This window comes from Tupaia chinensis, unplaced genomic scaffold (assembly GCF_000334495.1).
Source record: "Tupaia chinensis unplaced genomic scaffold, TupChi_1.0 Scaffold000350_1, whole genome shotgun sequence".
NCBI classification, from domain to species: Eukaryota; Metazoa; Chordata; class Mammalia; order Scandentia; family Tupaiidae; genus Tupaia; species Tupaia belangeri.
This window is the reverse complement of record NW_006159844.1, coordinates 10025451-10039246: the sequence shown is the minus strand read 5'-3', so window position 1 is coordinate 10039246 and position 13796 is coordinate 10025451. Positions and strand designations below refer to the sequence as shown.

Sequence of the window (13796 nt, the reverse complement as noted above, 5' to 3'; positions counted from 1 at the left end):
TATAAAGGAGATAAGGTAGTGAGTGAATTGTACAGCTATATAAGAAAAGAATATTCTAGGCAGAAGGATATATAATATGTGTGAAAGATGGCAAGATGGTCATAGCGAAGTGAGGCAGGAATGTGAGCAGAAGGAGATAAGTTTAAGTAGGACAGGGAAGGCAGTATGGTACTGGGCACTATAGGACATTGTAAGGACAGTGACCTTTAATTTGAGGGAAATGACTACATGCAGGTTTGAGTAAAGGGGTGACATCTGGTTGGTATACATTTTTAAACTACCATTCTAGCTGTTATGTTGGAAATAAATTTGTGGAGGGCATCAGAAGAACAAGATAAGTTAGGAAGCCATTAAAATTGTCTTAATAAGAGATGATGGTAGTTTACACCAGGACATAAATGGTAAGTACTCTGATTTCTGTTAATGTAGGTTATAAAATTTGCTAATGAACTAGATGTAAGACCTAAAAGAGTAATCAAAGATGATTTTCAAGTTTCAGTGTTTGCAAACAAAGAGACAGTGAAAGACCAGCTTTAGGGGAAGATTGGGTATTTTGTTTTGGACACATTAAATGTGATATGCCTGTTAAGATATCCAAGTATAGATATTGAGTAGGTAGTTACATATGTGAGTTTAGAGTTCAGGAGTAAAATATAGTTAAGAGGAATGATTTAAAAGTAGTCCATATACAGATTGTATTTAAAACCAAGAAATAAGACAAGATCACCAATGCAATGAGTATGGATAGAAAAGAGGTCTAAGAACTGAACTTTGAGGCATTTCATATTTAGAAGTCAGGTTGATGAATAGGAACCAGGAATGTGGGAAGAAGCAGCCACTGAGATATAAGAACTAGATCTGTGCTATTCTAAAAACTAGTGAATTCAGTGCTTCAAGGAGGAAGCAGGGATCAACTGAGGACTGAGAAGTCACAATTACATATGGTAATACCAAGGTTGTTAGTGGGGTAGAAACAGTAGTTTGCATAGTAGTGAAAGAACAAAACTGTGAAGGGAGAACCCCAAAACTTACAACCAACTGATTTTTTTGACAAATTAATCCAGTGGGAAAAGGAAAACGTCTTTAGCAAATGGTGCTGGAAAAACTGGGTATCCACCTGCAAAAAGGTGAAAGTGAATCCACATTTTTCACCATTAACAAAAATCAACTCAAAATGGATGAAAGATCGGAACTTAAGACCTCAAACTATAAAACTACTGGTGGAAAACACTGGGAAAACTCTTGGAAACATTGGGATAGGCAAAAACTTCTTAATTAAGTCTCCCAAAGCATAAGCAACAATCCCTAAAATAGACAAGTGGGACTATGTCAAATGAAGTTTCTGCACAGCAAAGGACACAGTAACAAGTGTGAACCGACAACCCTCAGAACGGGAGAATATTTTTGTAACTATGTCTCAGATAACAGACTGATAATCAGAATACTTAGGAAATTCAAGCAGCTTTTGGGGGGAGGGGAGATGAGTAACCCAATTAAAAGATGGGAAAATGAGCTAAACAAAAATCTCTCTAAGGAAGACATACGAACGTCCAAAAACCATGAGGAAATGCTCAACATCCCTCATCATAAGGGAGATGCAGATTAAAACCACAATGAGATGCCACCTAACCCCTTAAAAATACAAAAATGTTACTTGGTGGTGGGGTTGTGGTGAAAGGGGAACTCTCCTACATTGTTAATGGGAATGTAAATTGGTCCAACCACTATGGAAAACAATATGGTGGTTCCTCAAAGATCTACAAATAGAACTGTTTGGTCCAGCAGTCTCACTTCTGGGTATCTACCCAAAGGGCAGGAGAATGCTTAGTCAGAAAAGCGCTTGCACCTCAATGTTTATTATGGCATTATTCACAATTGCTAAGTAATGGAACCAAACCAAATGTGCTTAAACAGATGAATGGATTGAAAAAGTGTAGCACATGTACTCTATGGAATACTATTCAGCCATAAAAAATAAGACCCTGGCATTTGGTAGAAAGTGGTCGAATATGGAAGATTTATTGTTCAGTGAAACAGACCAGGCTATGAGAGAAAGATATTGTATGTATCCACTTAAAATATACCTACTACCCACACTCTATGGTAGAGATTGAAATATTAGAGGACATAAAAGCAGTGAAAATAGTTACTTATGCTGAAGACAGTGTTGAATTGGGGGATGGAAGGAAGGGAAGAGTACAGAGAAGGAAACCAGGAGAAAAAATAGACATGACATTTGTGGGACACAGAAATGGTTTATTACCTATTAATAGTAACATATATAGTATTCTCAGCTGGACTGGTCTGAGAAGTATTTCATGTTAGGTAAATTATCTTTACAAGCCAAACGATGTGTAGCAATTTAATTTTAAATAATTTTAAAAATGAAATTACAAAAAAAAAAAACCAGCAATTGGGGGGTTGAGATTAGGGAGAGAAATATATTAGTGAATCTAGTCAACCCTCAAAAAATTTTTCTGTAAAGGAGAGGTGAGGAAGAGTGATTACTGGAAAGATGTGAGGTCAGAAAAGTCATTCATTTGTTCATTCATTTTTGCTGAGTTAGACAGAAAGGGTAAGGGAGAAAGCACCCCCTATGGAGAATGGTCATGCCACAGTCTCTTCTCCATTTCTTTATCCTGTCAATATTTTGACAGATTGCACACATGCTTAATGTGTTTCTCAAGCTACTAGGTCTGGGATTCAAACTGCAGGGTCAGCCGTGTGGGATCCTGCTCCCTTAGCCACTAGGCCACAGAGCCAGCACAAAAAAGCTTTTAAATGACATCAATCACAGCATGTTTGTGTCCCAATTGGAATAATCAAAAGAGAAAAGTTAATGATAGAGGAGAAAGAGTTATCCACATTGAATAACAGGCCAAGATTTCTCAACTGGGCTTCACTGGAGTTAGGGACCTGATCATTCTTTGTTGTGGTAGACTGCCTGTGCATTGTAGGGTATTTAGGATCATCACTGACCTCGATTCTCAAAGTGCAAGTAGTGCTCCCTCATTTGTGCCAGATATACTCTAGAAGAAAGGAAAAGACAAAATTGCCCACAATAGAGAACTGTTATAAGCCTGTGACATGAGTTTGAAAGCTAGAGTTGTTTTGGGGAAGAGGACAAGTGAAAGGTTTGGGAATAACAATTAAGACACCTAATCCCAATGTTACAAGCTGTGTGAGAGGTTGAAAAACATCGTTACCATCTGAGAAACTGCAGTAGAGAGCCATTGTGGGGGTGGGGGATACACACACACACACACACACACACACACATATGTATATACATATATTTATATGTATAGGAAGCTTAGAGGAGATTTTCAAAATAAAATGTTTTACGGATGACTAGACAGAAGGATTTCAGCAATTGGATAAGACAGTAGATAAAATCTGAATGGGGGTAAAGCTCAGTCCAGAGATTAATGGGCATAACGAGACAGCCTTTTTTGTTTGTTTTTGAGAGACTTTTTTTTTTGCTATAGGGCTCATGTGCTTGCTGGAGAGACAGAGATAACAGACAGAAAGTGAGAAATCCCCCCGGGAGATGGCCATGCTGCAATCCCTTCTCCAGTCTCCTCTCGCAATTTGGGGTATGCATGCCCTTGAGTTCAGTGTGAGTTTTAAGCTGCTAGATCCAGCGCTTGAACCACAGTTGACTACATGGGAGTCCAGCAACATAATCATTACACCATCTGCCAATCCCATGAGATGGTCTTGATAGTCACCGATCATATTTGGTTGGTGTGGCCCTGACTATTTGGGTGGGAAGAAGGGGCAAGAGTCTTACAGATCAGGGGTCACCTCTTCACTTTTGCTAGTGAGGTGTGGACGAGTCCAGAGCACTGAGGTTCTAGAGATCCTTTCTAATTCTTGAGCTTGAAAAGAATCCCTGAGCCACCACTTCACTCCCCAGATTGGAGAAAACTAAAGCACAAGATGCTTTAAGTGTAGGATATAATACACATGTACAAGTAATAGCAATACAAAGGTATATGTTCTGAGTCCCTATTATCAGAACAGAAAACTAGGAAACATAACTTAGAGCAAAGTATCTCCTAACCTAGTAAGGTTCCTATTGGTTCTTGATGAAGCTATTCCAGAATAAAATGAGAATAATAAGGACTGTGAAATTTTTTTATACTGACCTTTATAATGATTCTTGTATCCTACTGTTTGAAGTTAAAACATATTTAAAGGCCAGCCTGTGACATGGTCGCTAAGGCAGCTAGATCTTTCTTGGCTAACTATGAGGTTTGAGCCTCAGACTTGGTGATTCGAAAAACACACCGGACTCATGTGCATGTGTGCCCAAAACCCCAAGAAGAGAATGCAGGAGAAGGGATTCAGCATTGCCAGCCTTTCCTGGAGGTACTTTATCACTTTCTCTCTGTGCTAGTCTATCTCTTCAATGAGCACATGTGCCCTATAGCAGATTTTTTAAAAAAGTAATGGAGGGACTAAAAGATGTCCTGTCTGTCACTCACTTCTCTCCTTGGCAGTCTGAGAATTGGAGGAAGGAGCTGCAGACCTCAGAAGTAACGAATGTCTCCAAGCTCCACCCTTGGAGAGGAAAGTAGCAATGAGGGGAAAAAGAATTTTAAAATTTATAATAATTATACCCTTTTCCTCCACAAGATGGAGTAAAAGTTTTATCAATAGATAAGAATGTTAGCTTAAATTGCCATTTGCTTTTTAAATTAAATATCTTTGGCTGAGAAATTAGGCCACTGATTATTTATATAATAGACCTTGGAAATAACTGAAAATTCCCATAGCTTCCCCGTGGGTCAGAAAGATGATTTTTGTCACCTAAAATGGAAAATATATGTTTCTGTGAGAAACTTGCAGTGCAGAAACTTGCAGTGCCCCTTTCTTTTCATTGAGCTATAGGGAGCAAAATTAATGATTAGAAAGCCATGATTCCTTTTCATATCTTGGTTAACGGAGCAGTGGATTGCTTATTCAACTGCAGAGTGCTTACCCCAGTCAAAGGGTGGACATTATTTCATCTCAGTAGCTTGTCTTTTACTTGGCCTTTTTCCCCCCCAAATCTTATGTTGTCTTTTTTTCGTTTATCCCCTGCTATTGACTTATTTGAAACATTAAATCAGAATTTAGACTAATATACATAGGGACTTTTAATGAGGTTTAGTTTTTTGCCACTAAAAAGAAATAATTTTTTTTTTTTAAAAAAAAGGCTAGCCCTGTAGCACAGCGGTAAAGCACAGTGCTTCAGGAGTCAGATCCCACATGGCTAACTGCGGTTCCAATCCTGGCCCCAGCAACTTGAAAAACACCAAGCATGTGTGCACATTTCTAAAATTCTAGTGGGATGGAGAAATGGAGGAAAGAGGATTACAGCATGACCATGCCCCTTTGGAGGGTGTTTTATTTCTCTCCCTCTCTCTCTAGAAAGAGCACATGCCCTCTGGCAATTAAAGGATATAAAAGGAAATGGTGGGACCAGCAAATGGTGTAAGGGTCATGTTGCTGGGCTCCCACGTAGTCAACTGCAGTTCAAGTTCTGTATCCAGTGGCTTAAAATTCACACCAGGCACATGTGTATGGGTGCCCAAAATCCCAGGAGAATAGAGGAGAAAGGATGGCGACATAGCCATCCCCCTCAGGGTGGGGGGGGCATAATTTCTCACTTTCCATCTCTCTGGCAAGCACTTGCACCTTACAGCAAAAATCTCTCTTAAAAAAAATATAAGAAGAAGCCATTTCCAAATTTATATTTTTAAAAGATTATCAAAGAAGTATTTTAGAAGCATCTTTAAGCAATGATGTGATTGCAACGTGAGAGAATGCCTCAATTGATAGTTCATAGGTTGATGCTTTGGGACCAAAGTTGATGTCCCTGTTGATCCTCTAGTCGTTACTAACACAAAATCTCTTGAGCCGCAATATGTTAACCTAGTTTCAGGCATTCACCTAAAAGTTAAAAATAAAATGTAAACTTTTGCCCATTTAATCTTTTTTTTAAATAATTCTTTAATTTTATTTATTTTTAAAATTTACTATAGGGCACGTGCACTCATGGGGGAGGAGGAGAGGGATGGAGGAGAGAGAGAGAGAAGAGGGAGAAGAAAGCAAGCTGTAGGTCTAGGACTCGAACCATGGTCAGACATGTGGGACTCCAGCACCTTAACTACCATACCACTTTCTCACCCCACCCATTTACTCTTAACCAACGCATATTTTACTGTATTTACTGATAAAATGTTTCTACTGGAGGTGTTTAGTTTGTCTAAAACCCAGAAGATAACCATGATCTTATTCGTTCTTTAAAAATGGTATTAATTTAATATATCTCCCTAGTTGTTGCTGTAGAGAAAATACACAAAAAATGTTCACTTTTTTCATTTGTTTTTAATGTCAGCCCTAATGCCCAAACTTTTTAACTTACATTGAGGAGTGTTTCTCTGGAGGTTCACATTCTTTTCTGGAGCTTAGAACTCTTCCGTGTTGAAATGCAGAGATAAAGCAACGTAGGCACTCACCCTGCAATGGCTGGTGGCACATTTCTTTGCTGTAAGGCAGAATAGAAGCTAAAGCTTGAGAAATGTGGATGGAGGTGGTGGATGTTTTCATTTCAGCTTTTGCATATCCCTCAGTTTATCCACTCATATTATCAAGAATTGTTTATGTCGGGAACCAGCAGGTGGCATAGTGGCTAAGGTGCTGGACACTTCCACATGATCAACCACTTTTAAGTCCTAGACCTGGCGTCTTGCTTTCTCACTTTCTCTCTCTCTCTCTGCCTCTCTCTGGTCAAATTAAAATGAATGAATGAGTAGATAAAATTAAATTAATAGTTCTTTTTAAAAAATTGTTTATGTCATCAAAAGTTCACGAAAAATGTGTATTATAAAAAGCTATATATGGATTTCAAATTTTTTGCATCGAAACTCTTATATCCGTTTTTCTATGAACATTTTGAAGTCACTTCATATGCATTCTCTAGATCTATGTAGATTTTCACTCTTCTTGTTGATTAATTCGATATAGTACAAGTTATATTTGTAGTGCATCACCTCAACACAAAAACTTTGGTTGTTCATATTCACATTTGCGATGCCAAAATATGGCTCACATTTATGATTCCAGGGTATGGTTGTTGGATCACCGAGCTGTTTAATGATGTTTGGGTAGTGTCTAGAGTTAAAGGAGTACTAAATTCTTCTTAAAATAAAATTTATTTACTTCAGTTCTCTGCACATGAGAATATAAATTTTACCTCTGCATAAGTACGGTGTCACCTACATTATCATAGGGTAGTTTTGTCAACATACACTCTCTGTGGCTCTACTGATCTGGTTTAACTCGTAAAAGTCTGCTGAAAACTTCTCTGTTTTAGTACTTCCTCATGGAATTTATTTAGATGCAGTTATTTGGGGTACCACTGTCCAGTCTTCTAATTCAGGAAAATGAGACTGTCAGTGGAAACAATGAACTATGCCATGTTAAAATGAGTTCTGTGATCTTTTATGTATGTATATACATTCATTTGCTTTATCACTATTAAGTACAGCACAGAATGAAATTTTAAAAAATGTAAATTTATAAAATCCAAAAAAAAGAATGTTCTAATTTCCTAATATTCAAAATTGAAAATTCCTTTTCCGTATTTGCCTTGCTATTATGTAAAAAATGGAAATGTTCTTGCTGCTGTTGTTGTTTCTCAGAACTCAACATTTTTCCCTCATCTTTTTGTGTTTTTGTTTAAGTAGTCCATTATTATTAGTACTTCTGTAAGATGCTTTCCTATTTTTAGAACATAAGTATTGCCAACAAATTATTTTGAATGAGCTATATCGTCACCATGGAAATAATACTTCTCTAGAAATTCTAGTTAATAATTCTTAACTGTCGAAAGGTGTTTCTCTTTAATGTCTTTTGTTAGGTAATTTTAAAAGCTAGACTTCTTTTCAGAAGTAGCTATTAATATATCGTTTTGTCTGAAATGGTTTTCCACAGTTGTGCTTTCTTCTTATATGTAGGATTTGTTGTGCCAATGAGGTTTAGATATAGGGATGAGAAACAGATATTCTTGCCCAGTGATAATATGAAGGGTTTATGGAAAAAGATATGAGCAATTTAAAATGTAACATGTCATCCTAACCACTTATTGCAACTCTCTAGTCTTTATCTGTTTATATTACAAGGTTGCCCATGTTCTATACTACAGGAAATTTCAACTGATAGGATCTGATCTAATAGCTCTGTTCTTTCTGTATTAGCATAATGCTTTGAAAGCAATTCCTCTAAAATCAGACCATTTGGATTTTAATCTTGGTTCTACTATTTTTCTTCCTTTTTTTTGGTCAGAGAAGAGACGTGCATTCTTGAGAGAGAAAGCACCTCCCAGTTGGACATGGACACTCTAGTGTCCTTTTTCCTCCATTCATCCTGTCAGGATTAGGGGCACATACACACACCCATCATGTCTCCCAGGACTGGGACTCAGAACTGCAATCATCATGTGGGATTCAGCTCCCAGTGCACAGACCACTTAGCCACTGTTCTCTGGAGATCAGCCCTACCTCAGATTTCTGTATTATATTGTGCAATTAATATATTTCTCTATGACTCAATTTTTTTAATCTTTGAAATGAGAATGTTAATACTTCTGATGATTATTGTAAGGACTAGATGACTTAATAGGAAGTGCTAGAATGGTGCCTTGAACATTAAAGAGCTATGCTTTGTGGAATTTTTCTCTTTGTCGGACTTCACTTATAAATAAGAGAAGGCTACCTCATTCTGTAATTTATTTGACAGAATATAAACCCCTTTACTTCACTATGCAATTTGACAAGCGTGTTTATGTCACAGGGGGAAATAACAAGAAATAAGCTATTGTAATAATTTGTTTTGTGGAAATTTTCAGGGTGTATTTTTTTTAATAATTACTTTTTTATTTAATTTTATTTATTCATTCATTTATTCTTAATTTGAGCAGAGAAAGACACAGAGAGAGATAGAAAGAGAGAGGGAAACCGAGAAAGCAAGCCACCAGGCCCAGGACTCAAACCGTGGTCAGCCATGTGGGAGTGTCCAGCACCTTAGCCACTATGCCACCTGCTGGTCCCTTCAGGGTGTATTTTAAGGATGTAGAGTCAGTATTGATGGATGACCTTGTTTTATCTACAGGAAATAAATTGTATCTATTAATTGTTGGGAAAGTCTTAATGTAGTTTTCTGTTTCCTATGTAAAAATGTTTAAGAACATTTAACATGGCACAGTCCAGTCTGTTTCCATGACTTTCCTGACAACTCAATAGTATATAATTCGCCAAAACCTAAAATAATCATTAATTAAAAATATATACATATATCTTAGAACTAAAATGACTGTATTACAGTCATGATAATTTCTCTGTATAATTTATTCTTGATCATCGTTCATTTCCTCGCTTGATGACAGGCCATATTGTATCTCTAACTCTTTATTCTTGACTAGAGTTGAACCATAAAATAGTACTAATACATGAAAAAACCCACAACTTTAATGTAAGAAATTGAAGGAGAGTAGAAAAGATGCTGCTTTTATTTTTGGCATTATGTTTGTAGGATTTTCTTTGTGTTTTTTTGAGAAAGGACAAAAATATCAAGTCTCACATGAGTAGAATTGGGCCTAAGCAGAAAAGTTTAGCAACTACTGTGCTGTCTATGTGAAACAGAGTGCTATTAATATTGTGGCTTCTATTGTAATGTTTTAAAGTACAATTCATCAATCAAACACATCAGAATGTTAAGACTCTCCAAGAGTTTAAAAATTAGTTTTATATTTGTTACTTGAAACAACCAAGCATTCAAGAGGCCTGGTCAGAAAATTGGCATAACCAAACATTGGCCTGCTATGTATCTATGATAAAGGTGAGGTAGCTGTACATATTCACATATAGAAAAAGCTCTACAATACATTATTAAATGACACAAAGAAGGTGTATGTATAATGTAACCTTACGTTTTAAAAGTAAAATTAAGGGACCAGCAGATGCTGTAATGGTTACATTACTGGGCTCATTCAAGTCCCGGATCTGTGGCTTAAAACTCACACCGGGCACATGTGTGTGCGTGTCTAGAATCCTGACAGGAAAATGGAGGAGAAGGGATTGCAGAATCCTAAGAGGAGAATGAAGGAGAAGGGATTGCAGTGTGCCCATCCCCCCGGGGGGTGATTTCTTGCTTTCTGTCTCTCCATCTCTCTGGCGAGCGCATGTGCCCTATAGCAAAAACCTCTCTTTAAAAAGAAAAAAAGAAAGAAAATTAAAAGCCTATGTGTGTAAATATTTTTCTAGAAGGATACATAAGAACTCTAACGGCTTTTCTTTTTATGTATTTATTGAAATTTTAATCATATATATTTATTCCTTTAATTAAAATACATAATTATTAAACGTATGTATGGGGACCAGCAAGTGGTGTGATAGTTAAAGGCACTGGACTCCAACGTGACCAACTATGGTTCGAGTCCTGGACCTGGCAGCTTACTTTCTTGCTTCCTCTCTCTGTCTCTCTGTGACTCTTTCTGGTGAGGGCACATGCCCTATACCAAATTTAAAAAAAATAATTAAATAAAATTAAATAAATCGAAAAAAAACTATGTGTGTAAAGATTGGAACAAAATCTTTTAAATCTTAAATCTATATTTTGTCCTCGGAAATGTTAAAAACAGCAGCAAGAATCTGTTGCTTATTTTCCTTGTTGTGGGTAATGGTATGGCTCTTAAATTCAGATAACTTGGTTAAAACAATGTTACTTTTTCCTAGGATTTCCACTTAAACAGGGTTAATCTGGAAGAGTCTTCAGTAGTGGAAAATTCTCCAGCTGGTGCTAGACCAAAGAGAAAAAATAAGAAGTCTTACGATTTAACTCCAGTTGATAAATTTTGGCAGAAACATAAAGGAAGGTAAGTAAGAAAAATATCAGTAAGTAAAGGATTCATTCCTGGGGCCAGCAGGTGGCATGGTGGTTAAGGCACTGATTCCCACATGGCCAACCATGGTTCATGTGTTGGACCTGATGGTTTGCTTTCTTACTTTCTCTCTCTGTCTCTCTCTCATCAAATTAAAAATAATGATAGATAGTATATTCAAAATAATAATACACTTTCATTGTCTATATTTCAGAATTCACAGAAAATCAACCTTTTAATGTCACACTCATAGTTTGTCTTGTGCAATCTTGTTTTAGTCCATTCCCAGAAGTTGCAGAATCAGTCCAGCAAGAACTAGAATCTTACAGAGCACAGGAAGATGAGGTCAAACGACTTAAAAGCATTATGGTAAGATTCTGTTTGCTTTCTAAGAATTAAGGGAAGAGGAAAGGCAGACACCTGAAGGGATAAAGAGGTTTACTTTTCATTTCTAAGAAATCAGGGCTATTTATAACAAATAGTCTCAATCTTTATAACTAATCTTTTTAAAAAGAAATCTAAATATTAAAAATAGAAAATTCCTTTTATAAAATATGAATTTAAAAAATTAATATAAAGTAGCTTTAAGAGATATATTTTCTAATGCTGCTCACTCTGTCCTACTTTGATGTAACTTCATATATCAGCTCTAATATTTATTACCATTTGACCTATGGCAAGTTTTTGGGCCTATTTTGTTACCTGAATTACCAGCTCACTGATTTACTCATCCAACCATGTAGAAAATTGATGGTGACTAGAACTTTGCAAAACTGTACAAAACAAATATGCCTGCTCCTCAGAGGAAAAATGTTATTCTAGGTGACCTAATGTTTTTGTTTATCAACAGTCCTAAGAAATGTTGATTTTTATGCTTGGGCCTGAGATTTTTCTGTAGTTAGTAGGACCTTTTTATTTTCTTCCAGGGACTAGAAGGAGAAGATGAAGGAGCCATCAGTATGCTTTCTGACAATACTGCTAAGCTAACTTCAGCTGTTAGGTAAGTAAGCAATACCTCTTTCTTGAAGTCATTCTGTTGATAAGATTTATTTTGGACGTTAAGAAATGATTCATGTTTTTAGTAATAGGAAATATTAGGTAATAACAAATATACCCTTTCATTTAAAGAATAAATTGTGTTCTTTAACTTGATTAAGTTGATCTTAGTTCCTTCTTACATAGCAAATCATCTGTTGCTTTCACTTATTACAAATGCATATTGGGATAATTTTACTGTGAAAGTAGTATTAGTGATAAGGTAAATGAGTTATTAATTTCATTATCACTGCTATTATTTTCATAACTAAAAAGCTAAGCAGTTTTTTGATCCTTCAAATACCAACAAAGAGGAGGTGGGGACATGTTTAGAAATACAGGTGAAAGCATGTTTCCGTTAATCTGATTTTATTCTGAACTATGGGATCAGAAGGCAAAGTGATAGAAACAATGATAATGTGGGACCCAGATTATTTTAAAATAAATAGATGTTTCCTCAGAAGAAACACCCAGAGGATGGGTTTTAGTAAAGTCTGTATCATTTTCTTAGAAAAGTTAGTGGTTAATATTTAATTTTTTGGTACTCATAGCTCTCTACCAGAACTTCTTGAAAAAAAAAGACTTATTGATCTCCATACAAATGTTGCTACTGCTGTTTTAGAACACATAAAGGTAAATTTAACTTTTTCTCTCCTGTGATAACGGCTTATAAGGTGTTTTTTTCCTTCATTATCTCATTGAACCCTCATGCTAACATTATGAAAATATAGAGGCAGTAGTAGTATGTTCACTTTTTTTTTTTTTTTTTTTTTTTGCAAATAAGATAGCTTAAGAATCTGGAAGGAAATGTGATTTGCTCAAGGTCACTTATTTAGTAAATAATAGTTGAAATCTGTGATATTTCTGTTAGGTTGCACTGCCTCAATACCATCTCTACGAGTTATTTTGTTAATAGTAAATATGTATCTAACCATCAGCAATATAGATTTAGAAATCCCTTTTACTATAGTGGTATCTAAAATATCCATTAATTGGGGCCAGTAGGTGGTGTGGTGGTTAAGGTGCTGGATTCTCACATAGCTAACTGTGATTCAAGTCCCAGGCCTTGTGGCTTGAAAAGCACACGGGGTACGTTTGTGTGTTTGCCCAAAATTCCAAGAGGAGAATGTATTTCGGTGTGGCCATCCCCCCTAAAAGGTGATTTTTCATTTTTTTCCTCTGTCTGTCTGTGTCTCTAGTAAGCACACATGCCCTATGGCAAAAACATAAAAAATAAATATGATCTATTAAGAATATGACTTTATGTTACTTGGGTCTGGACTTCAGCTTCCAATGAGTCTATTAATATTAAAGCTTATTACTTATTGAATTGTGACTTTGAAACGAATATATTGGGGCTTCTATACATTGTTATCACAATTCTTTTCCTCATGCCTTATTCATGATTATTTTATACGAGATTATTTAATCAGTCCTTCATTATTCTACTTTCATTTGTGCTCTGGAAGGACCTGAATTCTAATGGCCAGTTGACCATATGCTAAGACCAACTCCTACTTTACATTTGATATGATACATTTGAAATACTAAAAAATTGATTGTACTGCTGCCCATCAAAGATTGTTGATAACTTCTTAGATTCATGGAGAAATTACTTAATTTTTTTTTTAATGGTTTAAAAAGTCATAGCACATGAGATGAGCCAATATAGCTAAATAATGGACATTATGCAGCATGGAATTTCATTTCTGTTAAGATGACAGCTTTTTTTTTTTTTCATCACACATTCTGATATTGATACTTGTTATTTTCATTTATATATAGGAATAGAAACGTAATTGTACAGTCTATGGATGATTCTGCTGGTGAT

The 13796-nt window shown here is 36.0% G+C and overlaps 1 protein-coding gene across 1 annotated transcript in view; it reads left to right on the top strand.

Moving 5' to 3' along the window:
* The window catches only part of SCFD1 (sec1 family domain containing 1), a 136639-nt gene that overhangs the window by 49000 nt on the left and 73843 nt on the right, over positions 1-13796 (top strand). Inside the window, 4 exon segments of the mRNA XM_006152401.3 lie at positions 10785-10924; positions 11209-11299; positions 11857-11930; positions 12517-12598. Coding sequence (XP_006152463.1) covers positions 10785-10924; positions 11209-11299; positions 11857-11930; positions 12517-12598 — 387 coding nt within the window.